At 35.2% G+C, this 17,896-nt stretch overlaps 1 protein-coding gene across 8 annotated transcripts in view; it reads left to right on the top strand.

The window, feature by feature from the left end:
• The window catches only part of ARHGAP12 (Rho GTPase activating protein 12), a 150,202-nt gene that overhangs the window by 81,958 nt on the left and 50,348 nt on the right, over positions 1 to 17,896 (top strand). For 3 of the 8 annotated variants that reach the window (XM_028853289.2, XM_015146728.3, NM_001260799.1), the window contains 4 exon segments: positions 5,115 to 5,240; positions 8,990 to 9,064; positions 9,381 to 9,395; positions 16,851 to 16,912. In XM_028853289.2, the coding sequence (XP_028709122.2) occupies positions 5,115 to 5,240; positions 8,990 to 9,064; positions 9,381 to 9,395; positions 16,851 to 16,912 (278 nt within the window). 8 annotated transcript variants of the gene reach the window in all.

The raw sequence follows: 17,896 nt of genomic DNA, 5'->3' as shown, positions 1-17,896 counted from the left end.
TATGCTGTGGATAATCAGAATTAAATGAAGACTTTCATTTAAAAAGAACAAGAAATTAGGAAAAATAAAAACATACATGAATAGGTAAATGTGATAAAGAATAAATTAGAAATCTTCAAGATGAAAAAACATAGTTATTCACATAAAAAATGCAGTCAGTAGTATAAACTTTAGACAGGGATGGAAATCTAACAAATATGAAGGCATAGTTAAGAAAAATGGAGGATGAGTTGAAAGTTTTCTATATTCATATATTAGGAATTCCAAAAGAAGAGAATGGAAGAATGGTGTAGAAACAATATTTGAAAATATAATTTCTAGGAATTTTCTAAAATTGAAGGAAGACACGAATCTTTAACTAGAAAATATGCTTTGAATACTGTCAAGGATAAATACAAATAAATCAACATGTCAACAAATTTTGCTGGATCTGCAGAACTTCACAATAAGGAGACAATCTTAAAAGCCATCACAGTGCAGTAGATGGCATCATTGGATCCATTATGACTCTAGTATTAGTTCTTTGTGGTGGCCTCCCAAATTGTCATGTCATTAACTGAGTTCAGCTGTGTGGCTTGCTTTCACTGGGATGTGACAAATATGACACAAGGAGAGTATCGAAATGGGCTTATAGTCAGGGCTTGCTCTTGCACCTCTACCATTGCCACGAGAAGAATGTGCCCAGGCTAGCCTCCCAGTCCCAGGAGGGGGATGAGGGACAGACTTGTCCAGATAAGCCCCTCTAGATCAGACAGTTTTTAGCCAACCCAAAAATCTGTGGTAACACATGATCAACATTTTAAGCCAAGTAAAGCACACCGTCTCTGTTTATTATACCTACTGTGTTCCAGGTGAACACCACAAAAGCATATCCTTCTGCATGATGTACTGTGCACAATGTGTTATGAAGCCCAGTCGGTCATCCCTAACCGGCACTATTGAAACAGCACTCTCCCGCTCCCTGCCTGGGTACTGTGGAGCCTGGGGTGGAGCCCTGTTGACTAGACCCACAGTGTATGCAAGGAACCCTGTGATTCATCCTCCCTATGCACTAAATGGACAACAGCAACAAGGCAACACCCCGTCCTATCCCAAGCAGTGTGTGGGAAGAGGATTGATTGTGGAGAGGAAGGAGCCAGAGAAAGGGATTTCTAAACTCTGTGTAAGGTCCTAGACACTACTCCCAGTGGCCTACACATGAAAGCAACCAGAATTAGCATAGCAAAATCTTTGAGAACTGAAACATGGTGTGGAGTACTGCCCAGGTTTCAGACTGGCCTCTAGGTAGTGCACAAACAGGGCAGATCAGAACAGCAATGAAAAGATTTTTAAAATGAAATTGACCTTTGAACTATGGGCCATAAAAGCAGGCCGAGATGTGCATTCTGGATGTAAATGGGGTTCACCACCTGTTAAAATATGTTTAAATGGAAGCCAAAGTCTTACAGTCCTCAAAACACCCAAATATAACCTAGAATTACTTGTCATACCAAGAACCAGGAAAATCTGAACTTGAACGAGAAAAGACAGTAGGTTGGTGACACACCAGGATGACAGGAATGAATGAATTATCCCATAGGATTTTAAGTCAGCTGTCATAAAAGTGCTACAGGAAGCAATTATAAACACACTTGAGATAAGAGGTTGGAAGTCTCAGCAAATAAATAGAAGATATACAGAAAAAACAAAGGTAAATCCTAGAGCCAAAAATCAAATACTGGATGGCTCAATAACGGAATGGAAGTGAAAGAAGAGAGTTCATGATCTTGGAGATAGGTTAGTGGAAATTATTTAGTCTGAACAACGGAGAGACAATAGATTTCTAAAACAAAATGAACAGTGCCTCAGAGACCTGTGGGAAAATACAAAAGAGCTAACCTTCCTTTTCATTGAAGTTCCAGAAGGAGAAAGGAAAGAATGTGAGGTAGCAAAATACTTGGAAGAAGTAGTGTTTGAAAATGCCCCCAATTCAGCAGAAGACAAACCAACAGATTCAAGAAACTGAATAAACACTAGATAATGTAACCCCAAAGAAATCCATATCCAGGCTCATTGTAATCAAAATTTCTGAAAACTAAAGACCCTCACCCTCGCCCCACAAAGTCTTGAAAGCCCTTCAGTGAAACAACACATTACTTTTAGGGTAATAATTTGAATGAAGTGACTTGTCCGAAGCCATGGAAGCCAGAAAGAAGTGGCATAACATTTTTCAAATACTAGAAGAAAAGAACTGTGAACCCTTCTACACCCAGCAAAAATATATCCTTCAGGAATGAAAGTAATATAAGGACATTTTCAGAATTAAACTAAACTAAGATTTATCCCCAGCAGTCTTGCTTTCAAAGAGTTGCTGTAGGAAGTCTTTCAAACAGAAGGGAAGTAATTAGAAAACTTGCAATATCAGGAATGAATAAAGAACAACAGAAAGGGTGAATATCTGAGGGGACTTTTGTCCTGGGTGTTTAAAATTGTCTTTGATATTTGAAACAAAAATTATAATATTTCTGAAGTAGTCCTGATATGCAGTAGTGATATTTGAGACAACTGTTTCATAAAGAATGAGTAAAGGGATGTAATTTTTAGTAGGGTTTCTGTATTCCACTTGAAGTAGTAAAATGTTGATACTAGTAGACTGATAAATTATGTATATTGTAATCCCTAGAGCAAGCACTAAAAAAGTATAACGAGAGGCTCAAGGAACTGTAGATATATTAAAATATAATAGTAAAAATTCCTCAAGTAGCCCACAGGAAGGTAGGAAAGGAGAAACAGACAGAAAATTAACGATAAAATACCAGACTTACATCCTAACATTATAAATAATCACATTAAATGTAAATGCTCTAAACACACCTGTTAAAAGATTTGCAAAATGGATATAAAACCACTATGATCCAAGAATATGCTTCTGTAAGGAAATCACTGTTCTTTATTTTTTTGAGACAGACTGTCACTCTGTCGCCCAAGCTGGGGTGCAGTGGCAAAATCTCGGCTCGCTGCAGCTTCCGCCTCCCAGGTACAAGCTATTCTTGTGCCTCAGCCTCTTAAGTAGCTAAGCCTACAGGCTTGCACTACCACACCTGGCTAATTTTTGTATTTTTAGTAGAGACAAGCTTTTACCATATTGGCCAGGCTGGTCTCAAATTCCTGACCTCAGGTGATCCACCCATTTCAGTCTCCCAAAGTGCTGGGATTACAGGCGTGAGCCACCGAGCCCAGATGAAAATCACTTTCTTATAATGACACATTATGCTGAAGATTATCTATTAAATAATCTGCAGTAAATCTCATACTTCATGGTGAGATTACAGAAGCTTTCCCATTAGAGTTAGGGACTAGACTAGAACATTTCTATCACAGCTTCTAGTCAACAATTAAGAAACGGAAAGAAATAATGGAATTAAGAAGGAAGAGATGCAATAGATTATTATTATTATTATTATTATTAGAAAATCCTAAGAGAACCTACAAACTTAAAACTGATGAGAGTTCAGCAAAGTTGCTGGATATAAAATTAACATGAAAACTACCCATTTGTCTAGTAAAAAGTGAGTTTGAAAATGTGATAGCAATGAAGATACTATTTATATTAGCAGCAGTAGCAACAAGAGTTGTAACTAAGAACATGTTAATTAAAGGTCTGTAAGATTTTAATAAAGAAAATTTCAGAGCAGAATAAAGGAAGACCCAAATAAATGGTGTAGCATACCATCATGATCTTGGATTGGGAGGCTGAATTTTATAACAATGTCCAAATTAATCTACAAGTCCAATGCGTTTCCATTTAATATCCCTTCCCTCACTTTTTTTGGGAATGGAACCTAAAATTTGTATTTGTAAACAAATATCCATAAAGAGTCAACATATTCCTGAATACAGAGTAGTTGGTGGTTAGGGAACAGGAGAGATAGAGTTCCTGCTATGGTAATTAAGTTGGGATAGTAAGGGCACATGTATAAAGCTCAGACGTGACATTACAAATCAATGGGGTTAGGGAGACTTTGGCTCTACAACAACAACAAAAAAGCCAAGTGTGCTGGCATGTGCTTGTAGTCCCAGCTACTCAAATGTCTGGGACAGGAACATCTCTTGAGCCCAGGAGTTCAAGGTTACAGTGTGCTCTGATCATGCCGCTGCACTCCAGCCTGGGTGACAGAGAGGAACCCTTTCTCAACAAACAAACAAACATTGGTTTGTGTCATCTGAGATGCTGCAACAACAACTAAAAAGAAAACAAATCAGTGGGGTAAGCATGGACTAAGTAAGAATGTTACTAAGATTATTGGTTTTCACATGATAAAAATGAAAATAAATGTAGATCTTGACCTTACTTCATGCTAAATGATTAATTTCAGTTAGATTAAAGATATAAATATAGCAAGTAAAACTTTAAACACTGTGGAAGGATATATCAAAGAATATCTTTATCTACAGAGTAGGCAAGATTTCTTGAACAAGACTCAGAAGGCTACTATAAAAGGAAAGATTGACAGATGTGACTACATTAAAATTAAACAAAACACCTTCTCTGTGTAGAAGATGTCATAAACATAGGGGAGAAGCTGGGCTACAGACTAGGAAAAGATACCTTCAACTCACATAGCTTAGAAAGGTTTAGAATCCAGAATATGTAAAGAACTTACTAGTTCATTTTGAATTTAATTTTTGGTTTAGGTTTTTAAAATAATGCTTAGTAGAAGAAGTAGAAGTAGAAAAATTAATTTGATTTTATTTTATAAGTTATGATAGTTAATATTTATTGATAATGTACTACTCTTTTAATATGTTGTTCTTTAATACTTTGATCCTTAGAGCAACTCTGTGAATGAGATGATATTTCTGTTTTATCTACTTTACAGTTGACAAAACTTAGACTGACGGAGATTAAATATTTTGCCAAAGATAATACCTTGGTCTGTGTAACAGCAGAGTCTGCGATCTTCTCAATTGTGCCACAGTTCTGGTTAAAGATGAGAAAACTGAGGCTAGAAAATGTATGGAGATGTCATATGTTGAACTTTGCCTAACAGTCTTTGTCATTTGGAGCCAGGATGTTTAGATTCCACTTTCATTTCTATTGTTTGTGAAGTGTTTTTTGCTTTGTTTTGTTTTAGTATAATGCTTCATCCCAGCAGCAAAGAGAAATAATTAAAAGTAGGAGCCTGGATAGGCGGCTGCAAGAACCAATAGTATTAACAAAGTGGAGACACAGCACCATTGTATTGGACACTAATGACAAGGTAGGACTGTTGAGATTTTTGGCAAGTTCTTTGCATTGTATTGTACAGTGAATTGTAACTATTTGTACTAATATTTCATGTATTTAGTAAATATTCTTTGCTAGAACATTTGATTTCTTTTGAACTAATTTAAGCTTTTGATCTGCATGTATGTTGAAACGTTACTACATTATTTTTTCTTTTATCAAATTGACTACATTTTTATGTATTTAGCATCAGTTTGTCATGAAGTAAGTTTTGGTTTTGAGGATTTTGGTTTTTGCACAATGGACTGACTTATCTGTGGCTTACTTATCTGTGTACCTTGATACATTTGATCCTAGTAGGTGACAGATTTTTCTTGCTTATCTTATTTTAAAGTCACATTTCTGTTATCCTTTGTCTTCAGTCTCTAGGAGGTTTCATAGGGAAGACATTTAATTAATTTTCCTCATCCCAGGTAATATTGGAATTATATTCCCTTTGTTTCTCTAAATGCTCTCTGTAGAAAGCACATCTTTTATCAATCTGAGAAGTAATGTTCCCTGTTTCAAAAAAGGGTGAATTTTAATGCAAACATTAAAATGGATGTTTTAAACACTTCTTTACAAGTTACTTATTTACAGTGTGGCTTCATTTTGGGGATAAGTTGGGAACTTAGTATGAATTTGCAGAATATTAGGCATACTAATGTTGAAATGTAAAGGTTTTTTAAATCATCAGGCTTCTTGTAGCATGATTTACAGTTTTTCTGTAATTTTTAGGTGTGTTTGTGAAAACAGAATGAACTATCCCTATAGCATATTTCATTATGTTTGGATACTTTAAGTCCTAAATTCCTTTATCAATAATCTCAATTGATCAGTCAAAACAAGTATAATATTTTGGTACTACAAGTTACTATAAAATTGGTCTTTGTTGAATTTAAAGGTGGAGTGTTAGAAACAGTATTCTTCGTGTGTGTAAGATGGACTAATAGAAAACAATGAAAGTGGCACACCTGTTTCTAGCTTCTATTTTGTAAGGATCTTGTGTTGAATGTAGAGACTACATTAAAGGAATGACATTCTGAGTCTGTGCTATTGAAGATATGCTTGAAAATATATTAGTGTTGAGATTAATCTAGGTAAGTAAAACACCTAGGGATTTCTAATAGGAAAAATTCACTCAACCAAGAACCAGATTACAATTCAGGATAAATAGGAATCTCCCAAATGCCATATATACTGTTCTAAGGCAAATCATTGTTGAACCAACTCTACCGCCTCTTCTTACTGGAACAAATAGGATGATTATTTTGATAATTTATTTAAAATTTCTTACTCCTTTTTCTTTTGTTTTCAACATCATAAAATATCAATCTCACTCCTTTTTAATCTCTCAATTCATTTTTTAAAATTATTTTTCAATCTATTGCTTTAAATAACTCACATGCAGTTCTTAGTACATTTCCTCTTTCATCTCCTTGTCCTAGAGTTACGAGAATATGATTTTTTTTGCGATTAGAGATTTACTTAGTTTTGGTAGAATTGTCTTTTTTACCCCCCACCTTACCCTTTGCAAACAAATGCATCAGTTTCTTAACATAGGGCAGTTTTTGAGATTTTGAAAAAGGGACTGACTACCAGAACAAACTAGCTAATATGTGATAAGGGATGAAGTGTGTATAACCTGAATTGTAATCACAGCAACCTAATACAGATGCTCTGCAACTTAGGATGCGGTTACATCCCAGTAAACCCACATAAGTTGAAAATACCATGAATTGAAAATACCACAAGGTGAAAATGCATGTAATACACCTAACCCACTGTACATTGTGGCTTAGCCTAGCCTACCTTAAATGTGCTCTGAACATTTACATTAACCTACAGTTGGGCAAAATCATTCAGTAACACGGTACACTGTAGAGTATCAATTATTTACCTTTGTAATCTGTTTACCCTGGTAATCAGGTGGCTGACTGGAAGCTGGGGCTACATGCCTCTGTGCAGCATCATGAGAGAGTGTCATATTGAATATTGTTAGCCCAGGAAAAGATCAAGTTTCAAGTATGTTTTCTAGTGAATGCCTATCACTTTCCCATCACCTTAAAGTTGAACAATCATAAGTCAAGAACCATCTATTACTGTATAGCAGATGTTGTTGTGATGACGTCCTAATTCAGTTTACAGATAACCCTGGAGGGGTAGGTGTGTGTATGTGTATGTGTGAATGCATCTGTTTCTGCCTTTTTTTTCTGTTTTTACTATAACTCTTCATAGATGTATATGATGTATATTTATATGCATATATCTAAATATAGATAAATGTATACATGTAAAATTATTTCTTGTTTATAATAGTTATAATTGTTCCACATACATTATTACTGTATTTGTGGTTTTTATTTCTGTGGGACTGAATGTGCTATGAAAAATATAATTATCATTTTATTCAGTTACTTATTTTCTACTTTATGGATCATCACATCTTCCCTCTTTCTCATACTGTTTTACTATCAGACAGTCTTAGAATCAAAAATTGATCTGACGTTGTCAGAAAAAAGTAAGTGAGATTTGGACCTTAAGTTAAATTTCTTTGAAGTTTTTTATTTGATGTGATTTTAATATTTTCTCCATTAATAGTGCCTTGTTTGTTTGATTTATAAGCTTGTCCCTTCAAGGGCTTCCATGTAAACTTTTACTGCTATTAGTTTCTATATTTACAAACTGTGTAGGATGTAAACCTGAAGACATTTTTCCAAATGAGTAAATGTTGAGTTAATGGTTTTTGCAAGTGTTACTTAAAACAAATTCCCAGGTTCGTTGACAGCGCCTTCTCCAGCTTCATAAACGTAGAAAACTAGAATGATACATACATGGAGATGAATGTTCAAAGGAACTTTTTGGTTTGATAGAAAAAATTTAATAATAGGTAATGGTGTATGATTTAAAACATTCTCTTTTTCTGAAATTACTCAGAACATCTAAGGAAATGGAGAAAATTTAAGTGGAGGTGGGCTGTTGCTACCAAGAAAAGTTTTTCAGTCTTACCCTCCATGAATAGTCCTATCAACATCTGTAATAGAAATCACATTCTGTGTTTTAATATTGACAAAGCAGACTGCTTAAAAAAAAAAACCACGTTATTGGTTTGCTCTTATGATACTGTTGTAGGCTTAGACATTAAAACTTCTTGTTTTCTGGGGAGTTATTAATATTTAAATCTTAGGTTTCTTTCTTGAATTTAAAATATCTTATTTCTAATTTTTGAAAAGTTTTCTATAAATTACCTTAAATACTAATAGCAATTTAATTTCTTATATAGCTTTTGACTAAAATTAAATTCCCGTTCTGGCATTTGCCAAGTTATTTCTGTGACCTTGCCTAATCCTGGGTATTTATACTTACCATACCAAGAGCAAGTTAGTATCATGATTATAATGTATTTATCTGGAAGTGTTTAAGTTTTACTTATTTTAAATATGGTTAATTCAGACTGATATAACATCATGATTTTAAGGCAGCACATATCATTTCTTTTGAGTAATTCCATATGCATTATTTAAATTAAACTGTAATTGCTATAAAAAGCGCCATATTTTATAAACTTTTAATAGCGTTTGTAGTTTTAAAATCATTACCTTATTAGCTTGGAGCTGAATATAGAACGAAAATAACAAGGAAAAAATTTGTTATTCTCTCTTACTAAGCTCTCCCGCTGTGAGTAGAGGCAGAAAGATAATTATATAAAATAGAGTAACTTTTTTCATTACTTATTTCTTGTAGGAATCTCCAACTGCCTCAAAACCCTGCTTTCCTGAAAATGAGTCTTCTCCCTCCTCACCAAAGCACCAAGATACAGTTAGTATGATAGAAGCATATCTTACAATGTAGTTCAGTTATTTCAATCAATTTTAGCAAGTTAATTGACTCTTAATGTGATGTTTAAATGGGCTTCTATTAAATGTCATTGGTTTTTCTAAAAAATCACAATCAAAATAAGTTTAAGTCAGATTTTATTGATTTAAAAGTCTCCCTTTTGTTTAAAATATGGTATCTTACATGATTAAATTATATACCATATTTGTAAGTGATGAACTTATATTTGTTTTTAAAAATAAATATAAAAATTCCCAGACAATACTATCAAATTATACTTTACTCTTTTTTTCCTCAGGCCAGCAGTCCAAAGGTAAGAACCTATCCTCTCCTTCTTAATGGGCATAGACACCTTCATTTTCTGTGCCGTAAAATATATTGCCAAGTCTGTGCCAGATGAATATTGGAAATAATATAGCTCAACTGTAAGTTCTCCTAAACTGGAAAACCTCTGTGTGACTTCTCTTAAGATACCTGTCTTAACTCTGATGAAATTTTACTTGATTTCTATATTTATATTCACTCCCAGTCTTTTCTATCTGTTGCTGATCATGCTATTCCCCTTCAATGGCTTCTGGGTTTTTTGTTGTTGTCGTTGTTGTTTTTTAAATAGAGACAGGGTCACACTCTGTTGTCCAGGCTGGAGTGTAGTAGAGCCATCATAGCTCACTGCAGCCTCAACCACCTGCCCCTCCCCCACCAGGCTCAGGTGATTCTCCCATCTCAGCCTCCCTAGTAGCTGGGACCACAGGCATGCACCAGCACCCTCTGCTAATTTTTTTGTTTGTTTGTTTTTTGAGACAGAGCCTTGCTCTGTTGCCCAGGCTGGAATGCAGTGACACAATCTCAGCTCGCTGCAGTCTCCAGCTCCCAGGTTCAAGTGATTCCTCTATCTCAGCCTGCCAAGTAGCTGGGATTACAGGCATGCACCACAACATCTGGCTAATTTTTTGTAGTTTTAGTAGAGACAGGGTTTCACTATGTTGGCCAGACTGGTCTCGAACTCCTGCTCTCTCAGTGATCCACCCACCTCAGCCTCCCAAAGTGCTGGGATTGTAGGCATGAGCCACTGTGCCTGGCCCTCTTGGGTAGTTTTTTAAAAATTTTTATGGAGATAAGGGGTCTTGCTATGTTGCCCAGGCTGGTCTCGATCTCCTGGCCTCAAGTGATATGCCTGCCTTGGCCTCCCAAAGTGCTGGGATTACAGATGTGAGCTACCGCGCCCAGCCTGTTTTCTTGTAGAATAAAGCCCTAAAATTCTTAATGAGCATGACAAGGCTGTGCATGCTCTGGCTCCTGAGTGCCTCCACCACTTCATCTCATATTTCCTTTTCCCTTCTTGCTTGTTGTCTTGTCACTCCGCCCTTCTCTCAGTTCCTCAAAGGAGCCTGCCTTTCAGCTCAGGGTCCTTGCGTGTGTCGTTTCCTCTGCATCCTGAAACATTCTCCCCCACATCTTTGCCTGGTTAGCTTCTATTCATTCATCAGGGCTTAGTTTGAACTTTACTTCCTCAGAGAATTTTATTCTAATTCTCTAGGTTAGGTAAAGTTTTCCTATAATACTCCTCATAGTATTTGATTATATATTGTTTGATTACATAAAATAAATAATTTATTTCTTATAGGAACCTCCAATTCTCTACTAATGTCTGTCTTCCCCCACCAGACAGAGTAAAGCTTCATTAGAGCAGAAACAGTTACCCCAGTACCTCCCACAGTGCCATATAATAGCTGCTCAGTAAATACTTGTTGAATAAATAAATGTTAAAGCTTTTTTTTAAAAGACAAACTTTTATTATGGCTTCTCTAGTTTATGAAATTATGACACACTGTTATTGATTGGGACACTTCAGATTTCTTAGAGGTAAAGATTTTCACAGACACTGTTTCATTTTTCTAACTCTTTCTCCATTCCCTAGTGTAATCTGGTCTTTTTGGTGCTAATCAGGGGTTGTACACATTTCCTTCTGATGTTGGCTTAGGCAGTACCCCTGCCTAGAGTGGGCCTTGCTTTTTCTATACATAGTTAAATCCTGTACCCCATCAAGATGGACCCTTCCAGAAGGCTTTGTCAGACTAACCGTTAATGTTCTCTTATTTCTGAACTCTCAAGTCACTAATTGCATTTAATAAGTGCAAGTTATTGTATGTACTTCTAGTCTCCCTACCAGGTGTTAAACTCCTAAAAGAAGTTTAAATAGAGGACAGATACTTATCTTTTGCATTATTTGCACAATACTGGGTACATAAACATTACATAAACATTACGTAATGATAAAAGTTAACATGATTTTGGTGGTTTTGGCAAGAATTGCCATATGAATCTAAGGCACTGTTACTACAGTACTCTAATCTGTCCGTCTAGAAAAGGAGAAAACCCTTTAAAACTATTTTAAATGTAGGTAATATACAGTTCCCACAAAGATCTTTTACATATTATTTTCATTTTGTTAAAAGAGAATTCCTAAGTAATCCTAGAAACAAAATTTTTTAAATGTTCCACGTGCGGTTACAAGGACTGTTTGCACATTATTTCACCACCCATTGATCCATTTTCTGAAGTTTGACAGCAGCTAGACCATGCCGGACTCACAGTACCCTCTGATGGCCATCACAGGGAACTGCCTCACCAATGTTTCTTCTGTTTCAATCTTTTTTTTACCTTTAGGTGAAAAAAACAAACCGCTGTGTTAATTCTACCAGAGGTGGTTCTGTTTTTCCGTCACCAGACAGCATTCCTTTTTTCCTGAATGCTCTGTCCATGCTGTTGTGTCCTCCCATCGAGGTTTCTGCCCTCTGGGATGTCTCTTCACTCCCTCTGCCCTCTGGTTCCTCCTCTGCGCTTGCATGGCTTCTAGCAGTCTTGCCTCTTTCTCACTCTTACCCAGTTACTACAGGGAGGTATTTCCCTCTTTCTTTGCGAGTTAAAATCTGATTAGTATAAAGGCTTAGTGATAAGAAAGAAGGAAGCTACAGATTTAGAAGGGGAAATTATATATGATCATTTTTAGTTCCCTAATGTCTCTTTAAAAATCCCTGCAAATTGCTCATCTATCTCTTTTAATCAAACCAGATTTAAAATTTCATACCTTAACATAAATTTTAAACATGTTAACTTTTTCTTCTTTTCTAATTTTTAAATGGTTATTGTTACTTTTTGTAGTCCCTTTAAATCTACTTGAAATAGGCAGGATATACATTTTTTAAAAACCAATAATATATTTTTCTACAATTTGACTACAATATGGATTAAATAGGTTTTTTGGGCTGCTCTAAGAAGCTATTCTTTATTTGTCCCAATGTACCTATGAGAATATGCATTTTAAATTTCCCAATTACTGAATACTGAGGTTTTAGAATATGCATTTTGGAAACGAGCTTTGATGTTGTATGTCCACTTATGGTATTAATATGCATTAATCAATTAAGAGAAAAAGACATTTTAAAATTTAATGATTATTGAAGTATTAATGGACAAGTTTGCTTATTTTTTTCATTGAATATTACTATTCTAAGCCTTTTTAAAAAACATGAATGTTTATTTTTGTAACCATTGGCTCTTTAAAAAATTTATTTTTATTGAGATAAAATTTATGTAACATTAACCAGTAACCATTTTAAAGGGTACAATTCAGTGGCATTTAATATATTTACAATGTGTGTAGCTATCACCTCTGTTAGTTATAGGACATTTCATCACCCCAAAATAAAACCCATACCCATTAAAAGTCACTCCCCATTTCACCCTCCCCAGGCCCCTGTCCTTGATAACCACTAGCCTGCATTTTGTTTCTATGTATGGATTTACCCATTCTGGATGTTTCATTACACTGGTGTTTTTTCAATGATCTAGGTATAATTGTGCAAGTTTACTTGTTCTATATTTTAAAAATCTCATTATTACACAGTTAACTAAAGATGAGGATTTTGAACAGCTATATTGATTTTGGTGTATCACACTTGTTAGCCTAAATTGAGAAGTACCTACTTTACTAAAAGAATGCAACATCGATTGGAAATTCTGGAGCCTGCAAAGTAATTATGAACCTGTATAATTTTTCCGAGATTACCTAGTAGAATTTGAAGTTTATTGTTTTCTTGCCTATTAGGATAGAATAATATTGTTACTCAATTTAACCATAATTTGCTAGTCCTTATTAAAGCATTCCTGCTTATTTTTAACATAAAGTTTCTTTTAGAGTATCAGATATTTAGACCAACAAATACTCATGTATAAGTTTGTATATATTTTATGGGACTTAAGGTATTTTTTATGAAGCTTTTTTGGTAAGCAACACAAAAACATTGGGTGATTTTGACACATATTATGTAGAGAAAGTATACTAAATAGTATGAAATAAAAATCTGTTTAAATTTTTTTTCTTTTTTTTTTTTTTTTTTGAGATGGAGTCTTGCTCTGTCGCCCAGGCTGAAGTGCAGTGGTGCGATCTTGGCTGACTGTAACCTCTGCCTCCCATGTTAAAGCAGTTCTGTGTCTCAGCCTCCCAAGTAGCTGGGATTACAGGCGCCCGCCACCATGCCCAGCTACTTTTTGTATTTTTAGTAGAGACGGGGTTTCACCATCTTAGGCTGGTCTTGAACTCCTGACCTCCTGATCGCGTGCGTTGGCCTCCCAAAGTGCTGAGATTACAGGCATGAGCCACCATGCCCTGCCTTAAATGTTTTTCCTAACTCTTACTTGTGTATCCAAACCTATATTACCCATCTGCCTATTTATTTTTATGTCAAATTCAAAAACTTATTTAAAAGTTAAAGCTTTCTCTGTTACTGACCCTGTTATATTTCTTTCTTGTTATAGTACTGTTAATTTGTTGGTAAATTACTTCATCATATATGTATTGAATACCAACTACATGCTAGATACAGTACTAGACAGTGGTTATTGATGAACATAACAGATGTGGTTCCAACTTATGGCCTAAAGGAGTGGATAATGAGTAATAAAAGTAAAAAAAAAATACATAATTGTACTTTGCATCAAGTGTGTCTTAGTCCATTGGAGCTGCTATAGCAAAAATATAAACTGAGTGGCTTATAAACAACAGAAATTTATTTCTCACAGTTCTGGTGGCTGAGGGGTGGTCCAAGATCAAGGCACTGTTAAATTCACTGGTGAGGGCACCTTCCTGGTTCATAGATGGTTCCTTTTTACTGTGTCCTCACATGGCAGAAATAACAAGGGTTCCCTTTTATAAGGGCACTAATTGCATTAATGTGGGCTTCGCCTTCATGACCTGATCATCTCCCAAAGGCCCCACCTCCATGTATCATTACATTTGATATTAGATTTCAATATACAAATTTTGGGGGACACAAACATTTAGTCTGTAGTAAGTACAGTGAGGCAAACAAACGGGCAGTCGTAAATAATGGGAAGTTTACTTAAAAGTGGTCAGGAAAAGCCCTAAAGTAACGTTGAAGCCGAGATATCACCAGCTACCCAGTTGCTCAAGCTTGGCAGTTTCCCCAAGATCTATGCTCTCGCCCTCACAAAAGTCCCTGTCAGTTTTGTCTCCTGAATCTGTCAAATTGGGCCCCTCTTCTCTCTCACTGCCACCACATTCAGGTCTTTATCATCTCTTATAGTAATGATTAAAATAGTTTTCTAGTTGGTCCCTGGTCATGGTACCCTTTCTTAGTGCATTCTTTCTGCTACCTCATTTCTTGCTACTTCACCTCACCCAAAACTTTTGAGGGAATTTAAAGCCCTTCAGATATGAAATGCTGTCTTTAGCCCCTGTGCCTTTCACTGTTGGTTGTTTTTACCTCCTGCTGTTTCTGCCTAGCGGACTCCTGTTCCTTAGTTCAAGTGTCAAGTTCCCCAGGAGGCTGTCTGATTTCTTTCTCTCCCAGATTGAGTTAGGCATAACTTTCTCATAGCACGTCTCACATTGTATGGGAATTGTTCTTTGTATTTGTACGTTTTGAGTGTAGCAAATTTTGTTCTTTACATTCAAGTTAGTGATTAATACTTAGAGCATTAGTACTTGGGTCTTGATCCCTGTGACCATTTGATGAAAGTTCTGGACCTTTTCTTTGAGTGATATGCATATATACATGCGCGGTTTTGTGCCAGTTTCGGTCCATCCATTGATTTGGGTGAGAATCCCTGATCCTAGACTCTTCCTTCTCATCCTTAGGCTTAGGCTGTCTGTCACTACTGCTATTCCATTCATTTTTCTTCCTGATTTGATGCCTGTGTTTCCTTCCTGCCTCTGCTGTTTTTTTTTTTTTTTTTTTTTAAATAACACAAATTCAGCTGTGGCATTTTTAAAATGGGCTTAATTCCCACCTCTCTGCCTTTCCAATTCCTGTGTTCCCTAGCTCAAGTAATCAGTGCCCATCCACTCAGATTAATGTTGTTACTTAGTTCCCATATGATTGAAAGATTTGTTTTCTCCCTGCTTAAGGGGTGCAGGTGGCAAATTAAAAATGTTCTTATTTAACATCTTTTGTAGCTCCCTTGCTGTGATCTGTTGAAAGTCAGCCGTCAACATGAGGGTTTATGAGAAAAAGGAAAAAAAACTACACCTACTTACAATTGTGTTATTAATGTTTTTGTTGAGGAGCAACATAGTTCTTATGAAGAATATCAGACTTGCATATCTAAGGAGATTTAAGCTGTATTTTATGAAAAAATTACAATAAAACTTCATATGGGCCATTTCCCAAGTCCCCAGTATACCAAAAATATAAATTGACATAACAGTTTGTGAGCTTTGTCTACAGATGTCAGTTTTTATCAGACCAGACAAAACTTTCAGACATTGGTAGAAAAATAATAATATGTTTATCTCTCATGCAGAAAAATGTATATTTTCTGATTAAAGTACATTGAGAAAATATAGCGGAGTAATCAGTTAAATAGAATTGGGAATATTTCTTCCTTGTGAGAGTGTGTGTGCATGAGTGCTTTAGTTGAATTAAAATTGACTATTTTCTTATGTACAGACAACGCATGGACTCAGCTCATTTTAATTTCATTTGCTTCTAGGAAACTAAAGCAGTGAGAAAGTGCGTCTTGATTTCCATCTGAAAGAATTTTAAGCTAACATTAAGTTTAGTACAATGGCTTTTGCCTTTATAGGGTTTGATGATAAAGCTTGTGTCACTGTTTTTGACATCAGCTGGCTAGTAAATCTAGTTTATCTAGAGCGGAAGTCACAATCTGATAATATGCTTAATAAAGCACATGCTGAATTTTTTATGCTACATTAAGGCAAGTTCTCTACATCATACCAGTTAACTTTTGAGTAATTTATTAAATACAGACACTGTATTTGGTCTACCTATTTTTACATTTTGACAAAGTGAGTTAGTATAGTGAATAATTTTCAGATTATGTAGTTGTAAAATAGCAGCAAAGTAAATCATTCCTTTTTTGTAGAATTTATCAAAGTAAATCATTCCTTTTTTGTAGCATTGTATTACTTTGAATAGAAAGACAAATTATTTTTCAGTGCTGCTTTGTTCATATAGAAATCTAATTTCATAGCAAAGTATCTAATAGCTGCTGTGACTTAAGGAGAAAAGGAAGTGTTTAATTATAAAATTAAGAAAAAACTACAAAAGTATTAGGAAAGTAATATTCTTAATATATTCTAGAACCATGCATGTTACACATTGACTAATCTTTTCTTTTAAGCTAATTTTTAGAGAATGAGACCATATTGGTTCAGTCATATGTAAGAACTTGGACCTCATTGTCTTTGTAAGTGATGTATAAACAGTATTACTCTGTTCCATAGGATCAAGAGAAATATGGATTGTTAAATGTAACAAAAATTGCTGAAAATGGGAAAAAGGTTCGGTAAGTACACAAGTCATTAATGTTCTTACATGATTCATCTGATTGAAATAAATTAAAAATTCTCAATATAATTATTTTAGTATAAACAATGGGTTCTGAAGAATCACCATTTGTTTTCTATGTAATCACATATGTAAGATTGTCATGAGATTTATGAAAAATTTTCTTTGTCTTGACATGTTTCCTAAGTAATATTAAGTTAAGAGGTAATGAGGCAGAGGGTTCTGAGGATGCATTTGCTTTAATTTTTTTTTTTTCAGTAAGCAGTAAATGCATATGGTAAAAAACAAAGGTAGACTAAGTATTGAGTGAAAAGTCAGTCCCCCAGCCATCTTTACTTCCCCTCCCCAGAGGCAACCAGTGTTAAGTCTCCTGAATTCTAGTGCTTTCCTGCAGAGATAGGATATATATGTATATGTTTGTATGTATAGAGATTTTCTAAACATCTTTTCACAATTTATCTTGGAGGTGGTTTCACTTCTTGCTTGTAGAGCTGCCACATTGTTTTTAAATTGCTGCATAGTTGTATATTGTTTGGCTGTACTATATAGTTTATTTACCTATTATTTATTTGCAAGTTTTTAACTACACCTGTCTGTTGGTAGACATGTCAGTTGTGTATCATTTTTGCTAGTACATGTAATACTACATTTAGCATCTTGCATGACTCATTTTGCAAGTATGCAAATCTGCCCATAAAATAAATTTTATGAAAAGTGGAATTGCTAGGCCACTTGCAAAGTCATTTCAACAGTGTTCCAAATTGCACTGATACTGAATCTGTTTCTGCCTCCAGTAGCCGTGCATTCCTGCACACCTTTCGCCAGTTTAGTATGTTGTTAAATTCTTTGATTTTTGCCAGGAGAGAGAAGAGGGAAAGTGATGTTTTTATTTGCATTCCTTTTTAGTGTGTTACGGTATCATAAACTGTTGGTATTTCCTTTTTGTTGAATTGTCTCTTTATACCCTTTGTCTGTTTTTCTG

The sequence above is a fragment of the Macaca mulatta genome, chromosome 9 (assembly GCF_049350105.2).
Source record: "Macaca mulatta isolate MMU2019108-1 chromosome 9, T2T-MMU8v2.0, whole genome shotgun sequence".
In the NCBI taxonomy this organism is placed as follows: Eukaryota; Metazoa; Chordata; class Mammalia; order Primates; family Cercopithecidae; genus Macaca; species Macaca mulatta.
This window is presented reverse-complemented; position numbering and strand designations above follow the sequence as displayed.